Source organism: Mastigoproctus giganteus, chromosome 1, assembly GCF_048544385.1.
Source record: "Mastigoproctus giganteus isolate SK-2022 chromosome 1, ASM4854438v1, whole genome shotgun sequence".
Taxonomy (NCBI): Eukaryota; Metazoa; Arthropoda; class Arachnida; order Uropygi; family Thelyphonidae; genus Mastigoproctus; species Mastigoproctus giganteus.
Genome location: NC_143575.1, coordinates 186,282,268 through 186,301,388, shown reverse-complemented (window position 1 = coordinate 186,301,388; position 19,121 = coordinate 186,282,268). Strand labels below are relative to the sequence as shown.

The window sequence follows — 19,121 nt, the reverse complement described above, 5'->3', positions numbered from 1 at the left end:
TTGAACCTGAATCAGTGATTTGTAGCAGTAGGCATTTTGTTTTATAGCCTATTGTTTCACTGTCTTTGAACCAGTGAACTATTAAGTATATGGAAAACAAACTTTTTGGATTATTCTTTATAACAGTGAAAACATCTGTTATTTCATATCAGATTAAAAGTTATGGATTTTTCAATATTTTTATTTATTTGGTTTTTTTTTTTTTTTGGACACCTTGTACTTTCAATTAAACAGAACATAAACATCCCAAAACAACCAATATTCAAACAATTGTTCAAGTTTACAGTTGTGGATTTTTAAATCTTGTCATCATGTAAATGTCAATGTTACATGTAAAAAGACTCAAAACTCCTAATGTTTTCTGTGCCACTACAGATTCTTCTTTTATAAATTCTAAAGTTTTGTTTGTTAAGTCAAACAGTTGGATATTTTATCCTTGCACCATCCATTTTTAAACTGAAAATCCCTTAAAACTTTTTCTTACATTCCATACTCTCTTTTCCCAGAATAATTAAATCTTCCAACATCAGAAAATGTAACTCACCGGTATTCAGTAAACTCTTTTCTTAATGGCAACAAAAAAATTCTAAATTTTCATAAGCACATGCTTATGATAATTTAGAGTTTATACGAGCATAAATTTATAAAATCATCAAGAGAACATTTACTAAATTTCTCACTATACAGATATAATCAATTTACTAAATATGTATCCAGTTTTATATTAAACTTTGACAATTTTAAGTATTCACATATCACTAAAACTAATCCGGTGTCCTTTTTTTTTCAATTTGCATTGCCACTATTCAGTTCTTCTCTAACTTCATTTGATATCAACATCTAGGTTCTATTGTAGTCATACCATCAGAAATGCAAATGTGGTGTAATGCTAGAATTTGTTTCACTGCATTGACTATATATATATATATATATATATATATATATATATACACACAGCGAGGCCCCCAACATCCAATGGTAATTCGTTCCACAAAACCCATTGTATGTTGAAAAATTATAAGTTGAAACCAATAATACATTGATTTCCTGTAATTCCAACAACATATAAAATAGGTATTTCTTACATATTATATATCATTTTTACATTAAAAATTAGTGTTTTATAAAGATTATTTTAACAAATAGTCATAAAACATCTTAAAATAAAAAACAACAAACAATAAATTAGCATTTACCTTAGACTTGAAGTGCAGCGCTGATGAAATGAATGGTGGCATAGTGGTGGTGGAACTGAAAAGACACTGTTTTTTACAACTTTTTTGTAGCTTCCTGAAGTAAGAAATGACTTTGTCTGCCATTTTGTGTGAGTTAAGTGTTTTCAATGTCGGTGTTTTTTTAGCACTTCTCTTAAACACTTACAACAAGAAATTAGTCTTCAACTCTTCAGCTCACACTTTTTGGTGTCTTTTGGCTCATGAGCGCCAGTAAGGTCCTCTACATCCTCTTCGCCAACCAGATCCATTGATTTACCAAGAGTAACAATATCATGTGTCAAAGCACCATCATATTCAAATCCATCAATGTTATAGATAATTAAAGGCCATAAATTTTTCAAGACTGAATTTAAGCAGCTGGTGGAAATATCATTCAACAACTTACAATCAGCCTCACACATTCCAGCATTTTGAACTTCGACCTCCAAAAATATTTGAGGGTGACAGAATTTTCACCAGAGGTCACTGCAGAGCAACTTGCGAACATTTTCATGGTGTAAATTTTCTTGAAGTTTGCAATCACTTGCTGGTCATTGGTTGAAGAAGAGGAGTGCTGTTGGGTGGCAAAAATTTGACCTGAACAAATTCAGATTGTGCCTTAAGAGATTGGGATCATGGCCTGGCACATTATCCAGCAGGAGCAGTGCCTTCACAGGAAGCTTATTTTTCTCAATCACTGAAGGACAGAAAACTTCAAGCTCCCATTCATTGAAGACATCTTGTAACCCATGCCTTATTATTACTGTGCCGAAACACTGCCAGCATGCCTTTGTCAACCTTTTTTTGTTTAAATACTCTGGGGGTGCTAGAGTGATACACAAGCAAAGGCTTCAGCTTAAAATCTCAAGAGGCATTAGCACCCAGGTAAACTAGCCTCATCCTTAGTGATGTACTTTCTCCTGGGCATTCGTTTCCAGAAGAGGCCAGTATCATCAATGTTAAAAACCTGCTGGGGAAGATACCCTCCTGATCAACAAACTCTTGGAATTCAATTTTAAAGGTCTTAGCTGCTTTTTTATCAGTACTGGATGTCTCCCATGCTTTCAACACTTTTGATATTCGCTATTTTCTTGAAGCGCTCAAACCAGCCTGTGCTGGCTTTAAAGTCTTCCAAGTGCACAGCACTGCCACTGGTTAATGGAGCTTTAAGTTTCAGATCTATGATGGATCATAATAGATCTAAAACAATCGTATAAGTGATGTTCCGCATGCCACACGTTGAACAATAGAAAAAAAAGATGTGCATTAGTAGAGGCATACGATGCAAGCAAGCAAGCTTATGCAGCATCAGCCAAAAAAAAAAAAAACCCTCCCATTTCACCCCTCCATTCGTTCCAAATGCCTGCCCAGCTCAGCCTTAAATTTATTTAGACTATCAACTTCCACAACAAAAGATGGAAGTCTGTTCCACCAATCTGCTGGCTAAAGGCAAGTTTCTGCACATTTGTTCTACAACTGTCTTTCCTCAATTTGAATCCATGCCCCTTCAGGTTCTTAATCAGATCAAGAGGAAGAATCCCATTAGCATTCAGCTTGCTCAACCCATTTAAGGCCTTATACACCTCAATCAGATCACCTTGCAGGTGCCTACTCTCCAGGTGCTGCAATTTGCAGAACTTAAGCCTTTCTTGGTAAGAGCACCCCCTTTGTTCTCCTCACCAATCTTGTTTCCCTTCTTTGTACTCGTTCTAGCAACTCTACATCCTTCCTAAAATGAGACCTCCAGATCTGTACACAGTACTCTGGCCTGACTGTTGCCTTGTATAATGGGATAATCAGCTCCCTGTCCCTGCTAACAAAAAATTCCTATATATCATTGACAAGACTCCATGACCTGCCCTGGCAACCCATCTGCACTGCTCAGCGAACTTCATATTTGTCTGCACAACTACCCCCAGGTCTTTTTCACTTTCCACTTCCCTGAGTTAGTACATTTAGTACATTTCAGTTAGTACATTTCTCTTGGGTTATTGCTACCCATATGCAGTACTTTGCATTTGTCAATGTTAAACTTCAGTTGCCACTTCTCAGCCCATTTGCCCAACTTATCTAGATCCAGTTGGAGTTAATGTCTTTACTGTCATTAACAACCCTGTCAATCTTTGTATCATCTGCAAACTTGGACATTAATCTTGATATACCTTCATCAATATCATTGATGAATACACAAAACAACAATGGGCCCAGCACCGAACCCTGGGGAACTCCACTAATAACATTTGTCCATGAAGAGCAGTGTCCATTGATTACCATTAATTTGTTGAGGCCAATTGTACGAGTGATGTTCCGTGCACCATGTGTCTGAAAATTTTCACCCATGTATCGTTTCAGCTATATTGGAAAGCCACTGGTACCTGCAAATATCATCAGTCCTTAAAATAAGGCGCCTCCGTAGCCAGGTGGGAAGGAGCAGCAGTGCGTAGCACACGCTTCTTGATTAGACCGGGGTTCGAGCCCGTCACCACCAAATACAGAGGATGCGGAAAGGTCATTCAGGGAATGACCACCGCATATCCCGGAGCAATATGGCCTTAGTTGCTAATGCTCCTAAAAACCAAATAACAACAATAACAAATAACCTTAAAATAAACGATTGTATGGAAGGTTCCTGAGAATATTGGATGTTGATGTCATCGTAAGTCGAGGCTCCACTGTATATAATTATTACTGTAAGAGTGTAATTTGTACCATATAGGTGCTCACTGAGATAGCCTTCTTGCTGGTTTACTTCCTTATACCTAGGGGGGGATGGATTTATTGTCAATAAAGGTACATGCATTGATTATAATGTTTTGTGGAAATTTATTGAAAACATGTCTACAAAGGCAGTCTATTCAATATAATATTTAAATAAGCATGTTGCACAGATTTTTCTTAGTTTTGTTATTTAAATACTTAAAATGAAAGCACTTCACCCATGTAAATTATAGTATCTATTACTCAAAGTATAAAAATTAAGGTAGAAGAGAAAACAACTTGAAATTGATGTTTATTCCTTCTACTCTTCCTCATTGATATTAATCCTGCTGTTATGCTATCATAAAATACACCAAACTGGCAAAATGTGTTGTCAGCTAACAGATATTGAAAGCAAAAATGAACAGTAATAGGCTTGGAAGCAGACCGGTGGGAAGTGGATTGGTTGCATCAAACAAATATTAGGAAGAGGGCTTATGGTTAGGGCCAAAAAACTAACAGGAATAAGTGAATGGAAGTCTGAATGTCCAGAAGGATTGATTTGTGTTTATTATTGTGTCTGTACTGATGATAATGATTATTAATTTTTTTTTATTAGACGTTAAATAAACTTTACTTCCTTGTGTTTTCTGCACATTAATATTAATGCTAAACATACCTATATAATCAGAACAATAAAAACTATAATCTTTTCACAAATTTAAAACAGCAAGGAAACAAAACCCAACAATAATTTTTGATTTCCACTTTAATTTATTTAATAATAGGGGTGGATGCACCCCTATTATTAAATAAAACCTCTTTTCACCTTTCTTATAACAAGATACTGCTCATGGAATGCATGCATTGATCTGGATTAGGTTTCATTTTATGTCCTTTAAAATTCTAAGTGTTGTATTGGCTTAATGCACATTGATAAAACTGTTGTGTTGATTTTTCAGGAACTGTTCGTAGGGATATCTGACAGTTCAGACATTTTTGGCACATAGACATCCTTTCCCCTCCCACATCTGTACTTACTGATGTTGCTATCAGTTCCGCACTCTTCAAATATGTAGGCCTTTTTTGTGTATTGCTGTTCCCATTCATGGTAGACTTCTCTAACATTTTCATACTTCCAGAACCACTTTAAAATATTTTTCCTTTGCTCAAATGTCAATTGCATATTATTCATTTCTGCCAGTCACTGACTAGCTAACTTGAAATATACAGGAATGTGGTGAACATATCTTAGACATAAATATGCAAACATTTTTATATAAAAGAATCACAGCATTTAACAATTTAAAGCATTATACATGATTCAGAATTGCATGTCATAAATTCTGCACTGGCTTCCTGGCAGCAGAAGCAATCAAAAATGTTCTGAAGAGCGCAGTTTTAAGCAGCGTGGTTTTAAGAAAATCTGTTTTAAAATTTTGTGATGTTGCTACTATTATCAGAGAAATGATGCAAAATGATACAATTAAATTGGAATTCAGAAAATATTTAAAAAAAAAAAACATAAAATTCTGTTGATTTATAGGGTACTGTTTCCCAAATTTAGTCTGCAGGAAGATGCTATGGGTCTCTAAAGAGACCAGGCATCTTCATACAGGCCAAATTTAGAAAGAATTTAGAGTTAAAACTCATTAATTTGAATGGCGCTAAACCTTTTATTACATGGAATGATGTCATGATGTAGTAGCACAAATTGCATTGATATAATTAGAAAGTGTAGTTTTTCTAGAGAAGAAAAAAAAGTTTGAATTTAGGTTTAAAGATTCAGCTGTTGGCTTAATTGTGTAGTTTTAATTTTTTTTTTTTTTCCTTTTTTCAAACAGAGATTAAGGCAGCACCCCAAATAGCAGTGTTTTTTTCTAACTCACATAATCCTTTGCAAATTCTTCCCATGTTGCATTCCATTGTGAATAATAACTGCATTATTTATTTATTTTTATGCTGATCCTGTGCTGCTGCTAAATACAGGAAGTGATACTCTGTGAATCAAAAGGTTTATTCCTAACATCCTAAGAAATATTTGATTCCTTTTATTCTCACAAATCCACTGCAAGTTTATGGCACACAGTACTAAATCACCTAATATATATTATTATTTTTTTTTTCATGACTTAATATTCTTAATTTAAGGAATTGTTGGGAGGCGAGAGTGGAGTTTAAAGTAACAACCACTCAACATAAATGACCCTCTCTAAACAATACAGCCAGATGAATGCCTGACAAGGGAATTCATCGGGCTGTTTCAGGTACATGCTATTTGTCATTAATATTTGAGGTTAATACCTGCACTCAAGTGTGGACTGGCCCAGTGATTTTAAGAAATCCTGGGTCCCCTATGCTTGAGCCTTGCCCAGCCCCCTCCCCACCACAAATTGTTATGCATTAGTTTAGCGGCGCCTCCGTAGCCAGGTGGGCAGGAGCAGCAGTGCATAGCACACTCTTCTTGATTAGACCGGGGTTCGAGCCCGTCACCACCAAATACGGAGGATGCGGAAAGGTCAGGGAATGACCACCGCATATCCCGGAGCAATATGGCCTTAGTTGCTAATGCTCCTAAAAACCAAAATAACAATAACAAACAGCATTAGTTTAGATGCTGGTCTTAACTGATGGTTTCGAACACAGTAAAGAATGAATTTAATTCATTCTTTACTGCCTGCACTGCTGTTTTCTCTCTCAAATATGGAATCTTAATATAGCAGATATTTTGCTTAAAGCATTTGCTGTATTAGGCAAATTTTTATTTTCCTCTATACTGTACTTTCCTGCAGCTATTCTTCTACACTTTTAAGTGTAGAGAATAGCTGCAGGAAAATACAATATAGAGGAATTAAATTATCTAACAGCTCTCACTTGAAATACTTGTTGCCATCCTGACAGAACATGGACTCAAAAGCAGAAATCTCACCATTTAAGGAAAAGGTTGGTGGCAGTTCTTAAGCATGCACAATATATGAGGAACATCATGTATAGATGACTTGAGGTGTGAAAAATTGTAAAAGTTATTTTGATACAGCTGAACTAAGTATTAAAAAGGCATTTGCCCTACTATGGATATCGATCCATAAATTTAAAAAACTCACTTTAATATAATATAATACCAATTGCTATTTAATTAAAGTAGAATAATTTTTATAAGTATATAGTGATTTTTTTAAGTGAAAACTATCAAATAAAAATTTTATAAATTATTTTTCTTTTATAGCATGTCTGGAACACGTATTGTGAATCACTTGGTTCATACATTAAAGCCTAATGAATATGGAATGGCTAGCATTTGCAATGGGGGAGGTGGTGCATCAGCACTTCTCATTCAGAAATTATGATTTGTTTCCAGTTGAGCTGTTTAAGAAATTGCATCATTGGTCAACTAATTTTGTATAGAAAAAAGAATTTAAAAAATCATGACTTTTGAGAAACATATTTTTACTTGAACTTGTAATATTAAGACTTTGTTTATGTGCATGTATGTACACATAAGAAGTAATTGAATCTTGTGCATATGGGCATAAATGATTCAATTCAGACATTTAAAGACACTATTCTCATTAATTTTTTTCCTTTAATGATAATTTTTTATGGTCATTCAGATACATATTCAAGCCCTTATAAATCGGTACTAGCGATGATATTGAATTGATCAAATAAGTATTGAAACAAGATAATAGGCATGAAAAAAAGAGTTTTTGAGCCTAAAAAATGCTACTTTTATAGCCCATACAAAGAATTCTGCAATGTTGCACTACATACATAGTAAATCAGATATAAAAGTAGTATAAAAATTTCATTTAATCAATTCATATAGTTATGTGAATCCCTCTAGTAATATTAAATTTTTTTGTCAAAATTTTTGGATGATATGGTTATTCAAATCGAAAGCCTTTTTGGTGCTCAAAATAGAAATAAACATATTTTAGTGCTCATTATTTTTGCTATGAAGGAGGTAAGAGGAGAAAACAAATCATTGATGAGCAAAGGCTGATAACTATATACCTGCATAAAAATAAAGTTTGTATTGTGCATACAAAGCATGACAGAGTAATAGACTAATTACATAATAAATCTTCTTCTATTGGTATATACCAGGAATGGCCTACTTAATTTGTGATGTGATCTACTTTTTTCCTTCAAAATGGGCCGCGATCTACCATCTCAAAAATTAGATTGCACAAGGTGCACAAATTGAGGGATGACTGTATATTTAAAATTCGTTGTGATCGACCGAAATTAAATCCACGATCGACTCGTTGGCCATCCCTGGTAATATACTATATATCAGTGAACATTATTGCTTTCAAAGTAGTTCTCTTATGGAGATATACACTTAATCAATGATGCTGCTATGATTAAAATGTTTCTAGAGCTATTCAAAAGAATAGCTCTAGTAACTTTTATAGAAATTCTTTTATAATGCCAATCACATATAATATTAATTCTTTGCATTTTAAAAAATGTTCACTCATTTTCACCAGAGAAAACATACCACTTTCCTTCCAATAGCTGATTGCAGACTAATCCATTTCTTGTATAACTATTACAAATGCACAATGAAACACCTCAGAACATACCTTTGTGAGTTTATTGTGCAGCTAATTGTGCAGAAAATGCTTGATAAAATCAGTCTCAATACTGCACCCATGAGGTCTCACACCTTGTGGGGGTGACGTTTGCATCATATTACACAATTTCTTGCTACTTAATCATCTTGTAATTCATATATCAAGTTAATAAAAGTAAAGTATATATTGTAATTGGCTGCATGTTTCAACTATCTTGTCAGACAAGTAAGCAGTGCATTTTTGGATAAACAGTGCATATGGGTCCAACAAATGATATCACAGCCCATGATTGGCTGAGGTAAAACAAGCAGATTGCTTCTTGTCTCAAGACCCACTGTATACATAAACAAGAACAAAAGCTAGGAACGCTATGAACAATGAATATAGGAAATTCACAGGAAAACCAGTAAACACATTCTATTGTGCATCCATGTTTAAGCCATTAAGGAATTAAAAAAGAAAGTTTAAAAAAAAAAACAGAAATTAGATTGTGTATTGACATCCAGCCCTTAACAAACTGAAACCGAGATCCAAAGACAGACATGTGGGTGTATGTTAAGAAAATAAGGCTACAAGGCAGTGGTATATTGTTCTGTAATTGAGTTTCTGAGGGATAAAACCATGCATTCCTCGTTTGAGACCAACTAGCTTGGTCCGGTTGTGAAAACAGCTCATGTAAATACCTTTCTTTGAGGTCTTACAGGTGCAGCACATTGTAGCATACACTGAGTGGAGAGAAATCATGGGATACCTACCTAGTAATGGGTAGGCCCACCTTTCGCCAGGATAAGGGCAGTCAACTAGTGAACTCAATGCGAGGCATTGAGTCCACTAGTTCACAAAGGTGTTCCATGGGTATTTCCATCCATGCTTTTTGCACTGCTGTCTATAATTCTGTTGCATTGCTGGGTGGAGGATCCAAAGCTTGAATGGACATTTCCACAGCATCCCAAAGGTGCTCCACAGGGTTCATGTCTGGTGAACAGGCCACTTGCTGTTTTCTATATTTATTATTGGCAAATAATAAATACAGAAAATTAATTTTATTGTATTTAGTAATATTATTGATAAAGATATGTCAGTCTTAATGTCTAAGTTTGTGGATGATACAGAAGTTGGCAGGTTGATTAATGACTATTGAAGGTATGCTTCTGCAACAAGATTTAGAAAAATTAGGTAGATGTGCCAAGAAATAGCAACTGAAGTTTAACATTGAAAATATAAAGTACTGCATATGGGTAGCAGTAATCCCAGAATAATGTACCAATTGTGTGGTACTTTACTGTAGATCAGCATTTCTCAAACTATGTTCCGTGAAAAATCGTAATTAATAATTAAAAAAATAAAATAAATTTTGCCTATCTGTAGTGTACACCACTTTTGTATCATTATAATAGTTAGCATAATTTTTTTTTCGGTTATTAATATACTGCCATAGACTAATAATCAATTGAATAAACTGTGGAACACTTTATTTTGGCGGGCTTTTGCATAGAGAATTATGCGTAGGGGTAATGACACCTACGAAAAAGTAGCAATGTGGTGATCTAGTATGCAATTTAGCCTGGAGCACACGGGCTGAAGGACAGGAGGAAGCGAACCGATATCATAACTAAACTCACTTGTATAAATTTTTTTTGATAATTATTAGTATTTCGAAATCTTATTATTAAAATGTGACCATAGATTTGTGGTCGAAAAAAGTGAGGATGAAAAATCCCAGCGTTTTGTTCTCCAAAAATCCAAAGTGAAAAAACGGGAACCAACTAATAAAAGACCAAAACAAAAGTATGATCACAGTTATTTGATTTTCGACTTTACATGTATTGGAAATAAAGATGTTCCTGATGCGCAGTGCATCATATGTAATAAAATATTATGAAATAGTTCTTTGGATCCTGCTAAACTTGTGTTTCGTAGGTGTTCTGTGAATATGTTGCGAGATGAAAAGTGTTCCATGGCTAAAAAAGTTTGGGAAACACTGCTGTAGATAGTGGAATATGAAAAAGTACCTAAGGTAATTGTGCAGTCATATAAGAAGTCTGAGCAGACAGGCTGCCAGGACAGCTTATGGGGCTATGTCAGTAGTATACTTTGCTAGCAGGGATGAGGATCTGGTTATCCCATTATATAAGGCAATGGTCAGGGCACATCTTGAGTACTGCATACAGGCCTGGTGGCCTAATTTTAGGAAGGTGTTACAGTTGCTGGAATGGGTACAGAATAGAGCAAAGAGATTGAGAACAGGTGCTCTTCCCAAGAAAGGCACTTCAGTTTTGCAAATTGCAGCGTCTAGCAATTTGCGAAACTAGGCACCTGCAGGGTGTTTAAGGTTTTGAATGACTTGAGCTAACTCAATGCTGGTGGTTTCCTCCTCCTGCTCGGACTGTGCATGTGAGGGGACAAATTTAAATTGAGGAAGGATGGTTGCAGAATGGATGTGTGGAAATTTCCCCTTCAACCAACAGGGACTGCTGTAAGAAGCTTCAATCCATTGTGGAAGGGGTGGTTTGAATAAATTCAAAGAACTAGGCAAACTATTATTGTGAAATTAGTTATGATAGGAGGCAAAATGGATTTTTTTTTTTTGGCTGATGCTGTATAAGCTTGCTTTCTTGCATCATTTGCCACAACTAATACTAATATAATTATACTTTGTAACAAGATATGAACAAATGGTGTTTAATCTTTTTGCGGTGTCAGTGTTTAATGTATCATGTAATGTTTAACTTAAATCACCTTATATGGTACATTCCATTCTGCCATAGCGATAGATGTAGATGTTTTTGTGGCAGCCATGATATCTGCCTAGAATTAAGATGCTGTTGTAAACCTTATGTATTCTTGCTAATGATCAAAGGTATCTGTGTTCATTTGAGGCAATTATTTCCTACATTTACCTAAAGCTGTTCTTTTGTAACCAGTCACCGTTGCAGGTGGCAGTGGTTATAATCACCATCCTCTCACTGGGTGGAAATGGCCCTGGTTCAAAGTCTTCAATGATGCGAAGAACTTTAATGGGCTTTTTTTTAACTCACTCCGTGGCTAAGTAATCATGGGTGAATCTAATATGTCAGGTTTTTCTTATGTAACTGGTCTCCGATTCTTATTCAGACAATTGAACATATGATGATGATAGGTTAGACCTATGCCTGTTGCACCGTGAAATTTATATACTGCTACATGAAATGCACTGCTCATTATTAACTGGGCACTGATACATCAGATGTTATTTTTTCTCTCATCTAATGGCTAAAATAGTGAGGCAACAGCGTGTTGTGTTTGTAAATTTTGTGTAATCTGCGCAGTGGACTAATCACGAGTTGGACAGTTGTGCAACTATTTTTTATGCAACTTTCTTGTTTTTCTTTTCCTTTGGGGTCTCTAATGTGTGGGCAAACAATGTCCTCTCTGCTCTTGCACATTGGACAGAAACACATAAGCTGACCATCTCCATCACAAACAAAACTGCTCATCTTAACATATAAACCCAGTTATTCTCATTGAGAGTGCTTCCCTCAAATCCTGCATCTTTGAGTTATACTGAGCTATAATAGACATTTTTCCTGCACACAGACTACTGTAGTCAAAAAGTACATAAAAATGCTCGCTGGGATCACATGTAAGGGTCACACCGACCCCATCCTTTTTGGGGAAGGGGTGCCAAAGCCCACAGCCTCATGTATGCTGCCATTTTCCTCCTAATAACATCTGATGGTGCTCCTGTCTGGTTTCACAGTGTAGAAAGAATAACCTTCACCTTTGACTCACTATGGTGGCCAAGTGTCCTCTGAAGGAAACATACCCATCAACTTATACAAATACATTCGGACCTACTTAGCAAGTAGAAAAGTCCTCAGTGCTCCATACTGCCAGGTGTCATGACCAGTCTTCAGGGGTTGCCCACAGGGCTCTGTCCTGGGACCCCTTCTGTGGAATCTGGTCCTTGGTGAGTTCTTAAACTTTGACCTGAACACAGTAAAAACGCAAGCCCGAACCAATGATTTGATAATGATGCTTGAGGCAAACAGCATAGCCCAAATGGAAACAATGGCAAATCAAGCCATCTCAACACTGCTGCACTGGATCCAAGAGAACAAGCTCAGAATTTTGCCAGGAAAATCAAGTTCAATCCTCTTGAGGGGTTCTCTGTATATTAGGAGGCCCCCGCGGAACAACCATGAAGCTAAAAATGGAACTAAAATATCTCGGAATAGTCCTGGATAAGAACGTCATTCACCCCACATTGCAATTATCTACGCACCAAAATCAGGAATTACTCCGATGTGATTTCCAGAGTTAGCAGAAGGGACTGGACTGGGGCTTGAAGAAGACACTCCTTTTCTATAAGGCTATTTTCATCCCAGCTTTGTCATATGCCACAGGTGTGTGGTAAAACAAAGCAATCACTAGTAAACAGGAGAAAACTAGACCGTACAGTGCTCTATCCTCTGACTATCTCCAGAGCATTTATGGTTGCCACCCACACACTACAGGTCCTCATTGGATCCCTTCCCCTGGACCTGGAAATTGTGCACTGTGGGCTGCTTTACCACCTGTCCAAAGCCAGAACAGCCACTTGCATTGGCTTCACCACCAATCCAACAAACAACAAGTGCTGAAAGGAGGCATCTAACAGCAGACCTGGCAGGCCCGACTACCCAAAGGAGCCATAACACGGAAATTCTTCCCACCGAGCCAGCCTGCATGGTTCGCTCCATGCCTCCATACCACCTTTATCCTCACGGGATGTGGGTCCTTCAGGAGGAAACTATGACTTTGGTCTCTCAGATTCACCACAGCGCCACTCTGGAGAGGAAGAAACCTGGGACCACCTCACATGAATGTCCTACCTACGAAGACCTGCGCTGCATCCTCATGACAGAGACCCAGTTCACACTCAGGAACCAAGAACAGCTCGTGTTGCAAAATGAGTAACACTACCGTGCTTTCACACTTCGCGCAGGAGCTCTTTTCAAGACAAAAAACTTTCACGACCATACAGCCACAGATTGACACCTCGTAAAGCTACCAGAATGGCTTCTCATCAAGTCTACAAGCCCACAATGATCAGTTCAAACCCAGCGACTCTTAAGAGACAATACACTGCAAGAACCAATGGAGAGAATAAGAAAAGAAATAAAAAGGGAAAGAATAAAGTACAAGGAAAGAAGTAAGAGAAATGCTTCGAAGGAAAGAAAGAAAAACATTGACTGTGACAACCAACCTGGACGGCATTCTGTCCCATGGCATCATCTTGGCAGAGCTTAATTTGAGTGCAGAAATACCCCCTGCACTAGTTATCTGCAATCCCACAGCACCCTGCTGCCAACACACTATCTGGCGATCTGGACCAGGCACCTTGCTGGGCCATTTTCAATTGTGATTTCACTTTCTAATGTGATTTTTAAATTTTTAGCTCCATCAGCGACGGAATAGAGGGGGGGGACACGTAAATTACTCAGTTTCCTGTCTGGCGCCGCCATTTTTTAATTTTAAAAATATTTTTTAAAAAAATTTTGTCCCCACCACATTTCTCACAAATTTTTGTGAACAACGATCAATATGGCGTTATGTTGGCCCACATGAGGGCAATAATCACCTGAGAGCAGAGGCGGATTTAACGGCGGGCGCGCACCCTGGGCCCCGCGAAACCCCAACTTTACACTTTTTTCTAATGACACCAAGTTTGGTTTCATATGTGCAATTTTAATTACGTACAAGTTTACAATCGGCGGCAAAACCTGATGGTATGTTTATATTCGCTTATTTTCATTATTTCATTACTACCCTGCATACTATACACATACTACGCTGCATAGGCCCCGCGCGGCTGCGCTACCGCTCATCGGAGCAATAGAATCACATTTGCTACTTTGTATTTACAAAGGTTCTCCTGCAGTGCGGACTTACGATATACGCAAATACGCGTACATATATACATATATATATATATATATATATTTTTTTTTTTTAACACAGGAAGGACTACATTTTAACATTATTTCATTACTATATATATATATATATATATACACAATGTATATCGTATATTGTTGAAATTATATTAAGATAAAATTAATTCCTGTTGTTACATCAGCGCCTGGATTTTCGTAGTTTATGAATAATTTTTAAATTTTAATTAATCATTAATTTATTGCACTATAACGAAAAATCTTTTCTCTAGTATTCTAATCATTCAAACTATTAAATTTTATATTTTTCTTTTCATTGGTAGCCTACCAATGGTAGCTAGAAAAATGAAACGACATCTATCAGGGGCTGAAAAAAGACAAATTAAAAAAAGATGCGAGCAAGTTGCCAACCAACAGAAGGGAGCATTGGACATATTTATAACTGGCCCTGGCCATTCAGGCCATCATAATTCGAGCAACAATGAAGACGAAGAACAAGGAGCTTCCATCAGCCAACAAAAAGAGTTAGTTGAAGTTGAAAACCAAGGTATAGAAAGCAACAATGATGAAGAAGATGAAAAACCAGTTAACAGTCAACCAGGTGAAAAACCAGTAGAAAAAAATATAGAAGAAAGTCCATTAGAAAATATTGAAACGCAAACAGAAAATATTCCATTCGAAGTTACACTAAAAGATATTGCTTGATTTGGATGTTTCGGAAAAAATTAGCCACGTCCTTTCTTCTTTTCCACCATTCGAAATTTTTCTGTAAAAATGGTGTTTACACAAGCGTCTGTAAATGCGATCACCGTGTTTATAGACCGATTTAAGTGTAGTTATATCGCTTATATTTTTTGGTTTATTGAAATTAGAAATCCAACCATTTCATTAGATAAAACGTTAGGCCAGAGAGATGTTCAAAACCTGCAAATTACATTGCAAAAAGAAAATTATTGGAGATTCTGCGAAGAATTGTATCCACAATAAAATTTCTCAAAAGTTGGGGCATTGCTTTTAGAGGCCATAATGAGAGTGCAACATCTTCAAGAAAAGGCAATTATTTGACTAGTTTAGAGTATTTGAGCGAATATGACGATTTTTTAAAGTTGCACTTACAAAAGTATGGAAATCAAGGTAGCGGACATGTAAATTACTTATCGCATCAGACGTATGATGAACTTTTGCAAATAATTGCCGATTATCTTATGGCACACATTGTGGAAGAAATAAAATGCGCAAAATATTATAGTATTATTTTAGATTCTACACCCGATGTTGTGCATGTGGATCAACTTACTTTTGTAGTGCGCTCTTTATCAGCAAATGGGGATGTTAAAGAATGATTTTTAAAGTTCTTCCCTATAGAAAGACATGATGCGGAGTATCTAGAAGAGACAGTTTTATCTGCCTTGCAAAATTTGCCAGTAGATATAAAATATTGCCATAGACAATCGTACGACAATGCAGCAAATATGTCGGGCAAGTATATATGGTCTGCAAACATGAATAAAACAACATGCTCCATCAGCAACGTTTATTCCGTGCTCCAGTCATTCACTTAATTTAGTTGGTTATGTTGCTGAGTTGTAGTAATGTTATGTTAAGGAGTTGTAGTAATGCTTCCAGATATTTTTTATTCGTGCAAAATTTGTTTGTTTTTTTTCTCCACATCAACGTTTCGATGGAACTTGTTATGCAATAAATTGGATAAAGGTTCTTATACATTAAAGAAATTGTCAGATACAAAGTGGTCTGCCAGGGCTGATGTAGTTTTAGCGCTAAAATGTGGCTACAAAAATATAAAAGAGGCATTAGATGAGATATGCAATTCCACAAAAGGAAAAAAAAATTGCTGTTATTGAAGTAAAATCATTACTTAAAGAAATGAATGATTATGAAACTGCTGTAATGACAGTCCTATGGAATAAAATTTTGCAAAGAATCAATGCAACGAGTAAATCTTTACAATCTATTTGACTGCACAATTGTTAAAGTTGCGTCATTATTAAAAAGTCTAGAAATTTTTATTAATGAAAACATAAGATATAATTTCAACGAAATCGAATCAGAAGTTAAAGAACTAACAGATAAAACATTTGAAGATGATCGCAAGGCAACATGTACAGAAAATCGAAAGGAATTTTTTTTACATAATGTACTCTACGTAATATGCGATCATTTAATAGCAGAACTGAACAGACGCGGAAAAATCTATGAAAATGTTATAAGTAATTTTAGAGTTTTTTTCCTGTTTACACTGTGTGTAGAAGAAAAGAAAAAATGCGTTAATAATTTAATAGAAATGTATAAAGATGACCTTGATTCAAGTAATTTTAAAGATGAGTTGGAACAGTTTTTAATCTTTTAATTAATAATACGTTTACTTGACAATGAGGGGTGCAGTCTAAAGTGACCAGAAACTGACAAACCATTTGGACGAACTGACCTAGCATAACTGCTCAGCAAAATAATGCTTCCAACGAGAGACACAGGGAAAATTAAATCACTGGACTTCAAAACCCTGGACTTAAAATTGCAACCTGAGAATTACAACACCTCCGGATGGATCAATAGCCCCAGGACCCACTGAGAATTGACATATACTACTACCGATTACTGACTTGAAACAATGAGAGTGAAATCAAACTGTTCGCTGACGACCTTACCATTGTTGACCAGGAGCTATCTTACAGGACCAGATGTGTCGTACTTCGATCGGGAGCTAGCACAGCCACTGGAGATTCATCATGGTTGTCCTTCAGAAATGGAAACGTAGACCATCAACTCCTAACTGAGACTTGGTCCTGTTAGAGGCAATTAAACCGGACCTCACCTCTCGAGACAATGGCCATTGATAAGGCAAGGAAGACCCAAGAAACACCCGGAGAAGGCAAAATAACACTAAATGCCAGCCTCCTTAATGTACTACTTGTCTGGGATAATGGATCCATTACCCGACAGTGACTGTTGACATTGGCAACGTGAACGAGGCGCTCTAGCCCAGGTCACTTTTAATCGTCATCCCTTGTGCAGGGGATTTCTGCCTCCCCCTTCTCCCCTCTTTTCTCCTGATGGGCTTGTCCCCACACTGACCAGTTTGGAGTTGTCTTCCCTATCATCCCCATGTGTGTCTCCCCTTCCTTCAGACTTTACCCCTTCTCTAACTTGTCACTTTTTTTTTTTATTTATTATTATTTTTTTAATTTTATTATTTTTTTTTTTTTAGGCTCTTGCCACTTAAATCTTCGGAAATTAGGTGGCAGAGCCTGCCAGAGTACTTAAGCGATCCCTCTGCCTCCTCGGGATTAAGTGCGAGGAGCAGGCAGTCCCGCTAGTGGTCCAACGACTAAACGGTCAGAAGAACAACATAACACGACAGTACACAACGCTAACACACACACACTTTTTAAACCTCTGGCCTTCACAGAGTTCTGTGATACACAAACAGAGTACACAACGCGGAAAGAAGGGAAACCCCTCGGACAGTTAAACATCGTACACTTTACACTAATCCACAAACAGCAAATTTTTTTATTCTGCTCACTTATCCTGCGATCTGATTCTCTGATCTGTTCTTCGTAGATTTGGGATGCATCCATGCCTTTTGGTTTGCTCGATACATAGTCGGTAATGTGTTCAAACCTTTAAAGCATCGAGGCTTCTGGACTTTCCCAATGATTAAAAAAAAATTATTATATTAGGGTTACTCCTAATTGATTACATAAATCCGTATTTGTGCCTGTGAATTGCATGTGTTCTCTGGTCGATTTTCCTGTTTTGCTGGACGAACAAAACCCCAGTTTCTGGGGGGTAAACCTTGTTATCTACGCCTGAGATCGACTAACCCAGCCACGGGTGAAAAAAGCCCATTAAAGTTCCTCGCGAGGAGGATGTTGACGATACTACTGTGCTACACGCGCAGACTCCCAATGATTAAAAACATGTGTTTTTGTAATGGGCGGCACCTGGAACATCAGTCATCTCCGCTTCGTATCTCTGCGAAGAACAGTATCACTGTATAAGGGCCAGAAATGAATAGTGCAGTTAAATCACCTGGACAAATGATTCTGGGTACTCATCCACACCACGGGAAGTGGGCCAGTCCCAATGGAGCTTGCACTGTCTCAATTCGGAAATCTGACCTACCTCAAATCGAGAGTCTGATGTTGGCATAAGATGGGTCAGATTCTTCTGGGGGGGCCCACTCCAGAGAAGGGAGGAAAAAAAAGTTCCCGTGGTGTTATATATATATATATCCAATATTTTTAATTAAATAAAATAAAACATAAGCCAGTAGTATGGCAAAAACTGTAGAGCGAAAATTAACATAAAAATAACCCAAATAAACAATCGAACGAAAAAAAAAAAAGAATAGATATAAATAGTAGCCCAGAAACCCTTGTATAATTTCGATCTTTAAAACCAATTAACAAAAACTATACAAAATTTAGGATAATGCCAATTATTTATTAATTTAGCGGTACCCCCCCGAGAGGTACCAGTTCCGAAAGACGTGAAATATCACCAAAAGAGGGTTAAAGGAACTACCAATCGATAACAGAATCAAAATAAATTAAAATAAAATAGACTGACCATCATGCCCCATCTCGACAGAGGACCACGAGGCCAATAATGGTCATGGAATCCATGTCCCGTTAAAAGGAAGGATGTACTGTATATAAATCTAAAGAGAACCAAACAGGACTGATTTACAC

At 36.8% G+C, this 19,121-nt stretch overlaps 1 protein-coding gene across 1 annotated transcript in view; it reads left to right on the top strand.

The window, feature by feature from the left end:
- Acat1 (Acetyl-CoA acetyltransferase 1) overlaps window positions 1-7,355 on the top strand; it is a 223,404-nt gene extending 216,049 nt beyond the window's left edge. The window contains exon 13 of the mRNA XM_090383498.1: window positions 7,138-7,355. Coding sequence (XP_090239624.1) covers window positions 7,138-7,258 — 121 coding nt within the window. The 3' untranslated portion in view covers window positions 7,259-7,355. The remainder of the gene's footprint in view (window positions 1-7,137) is intronic.
- The last annotated feature ends 11,766 nt before the right edge of the window (window positions 7,356-19,121 follow it).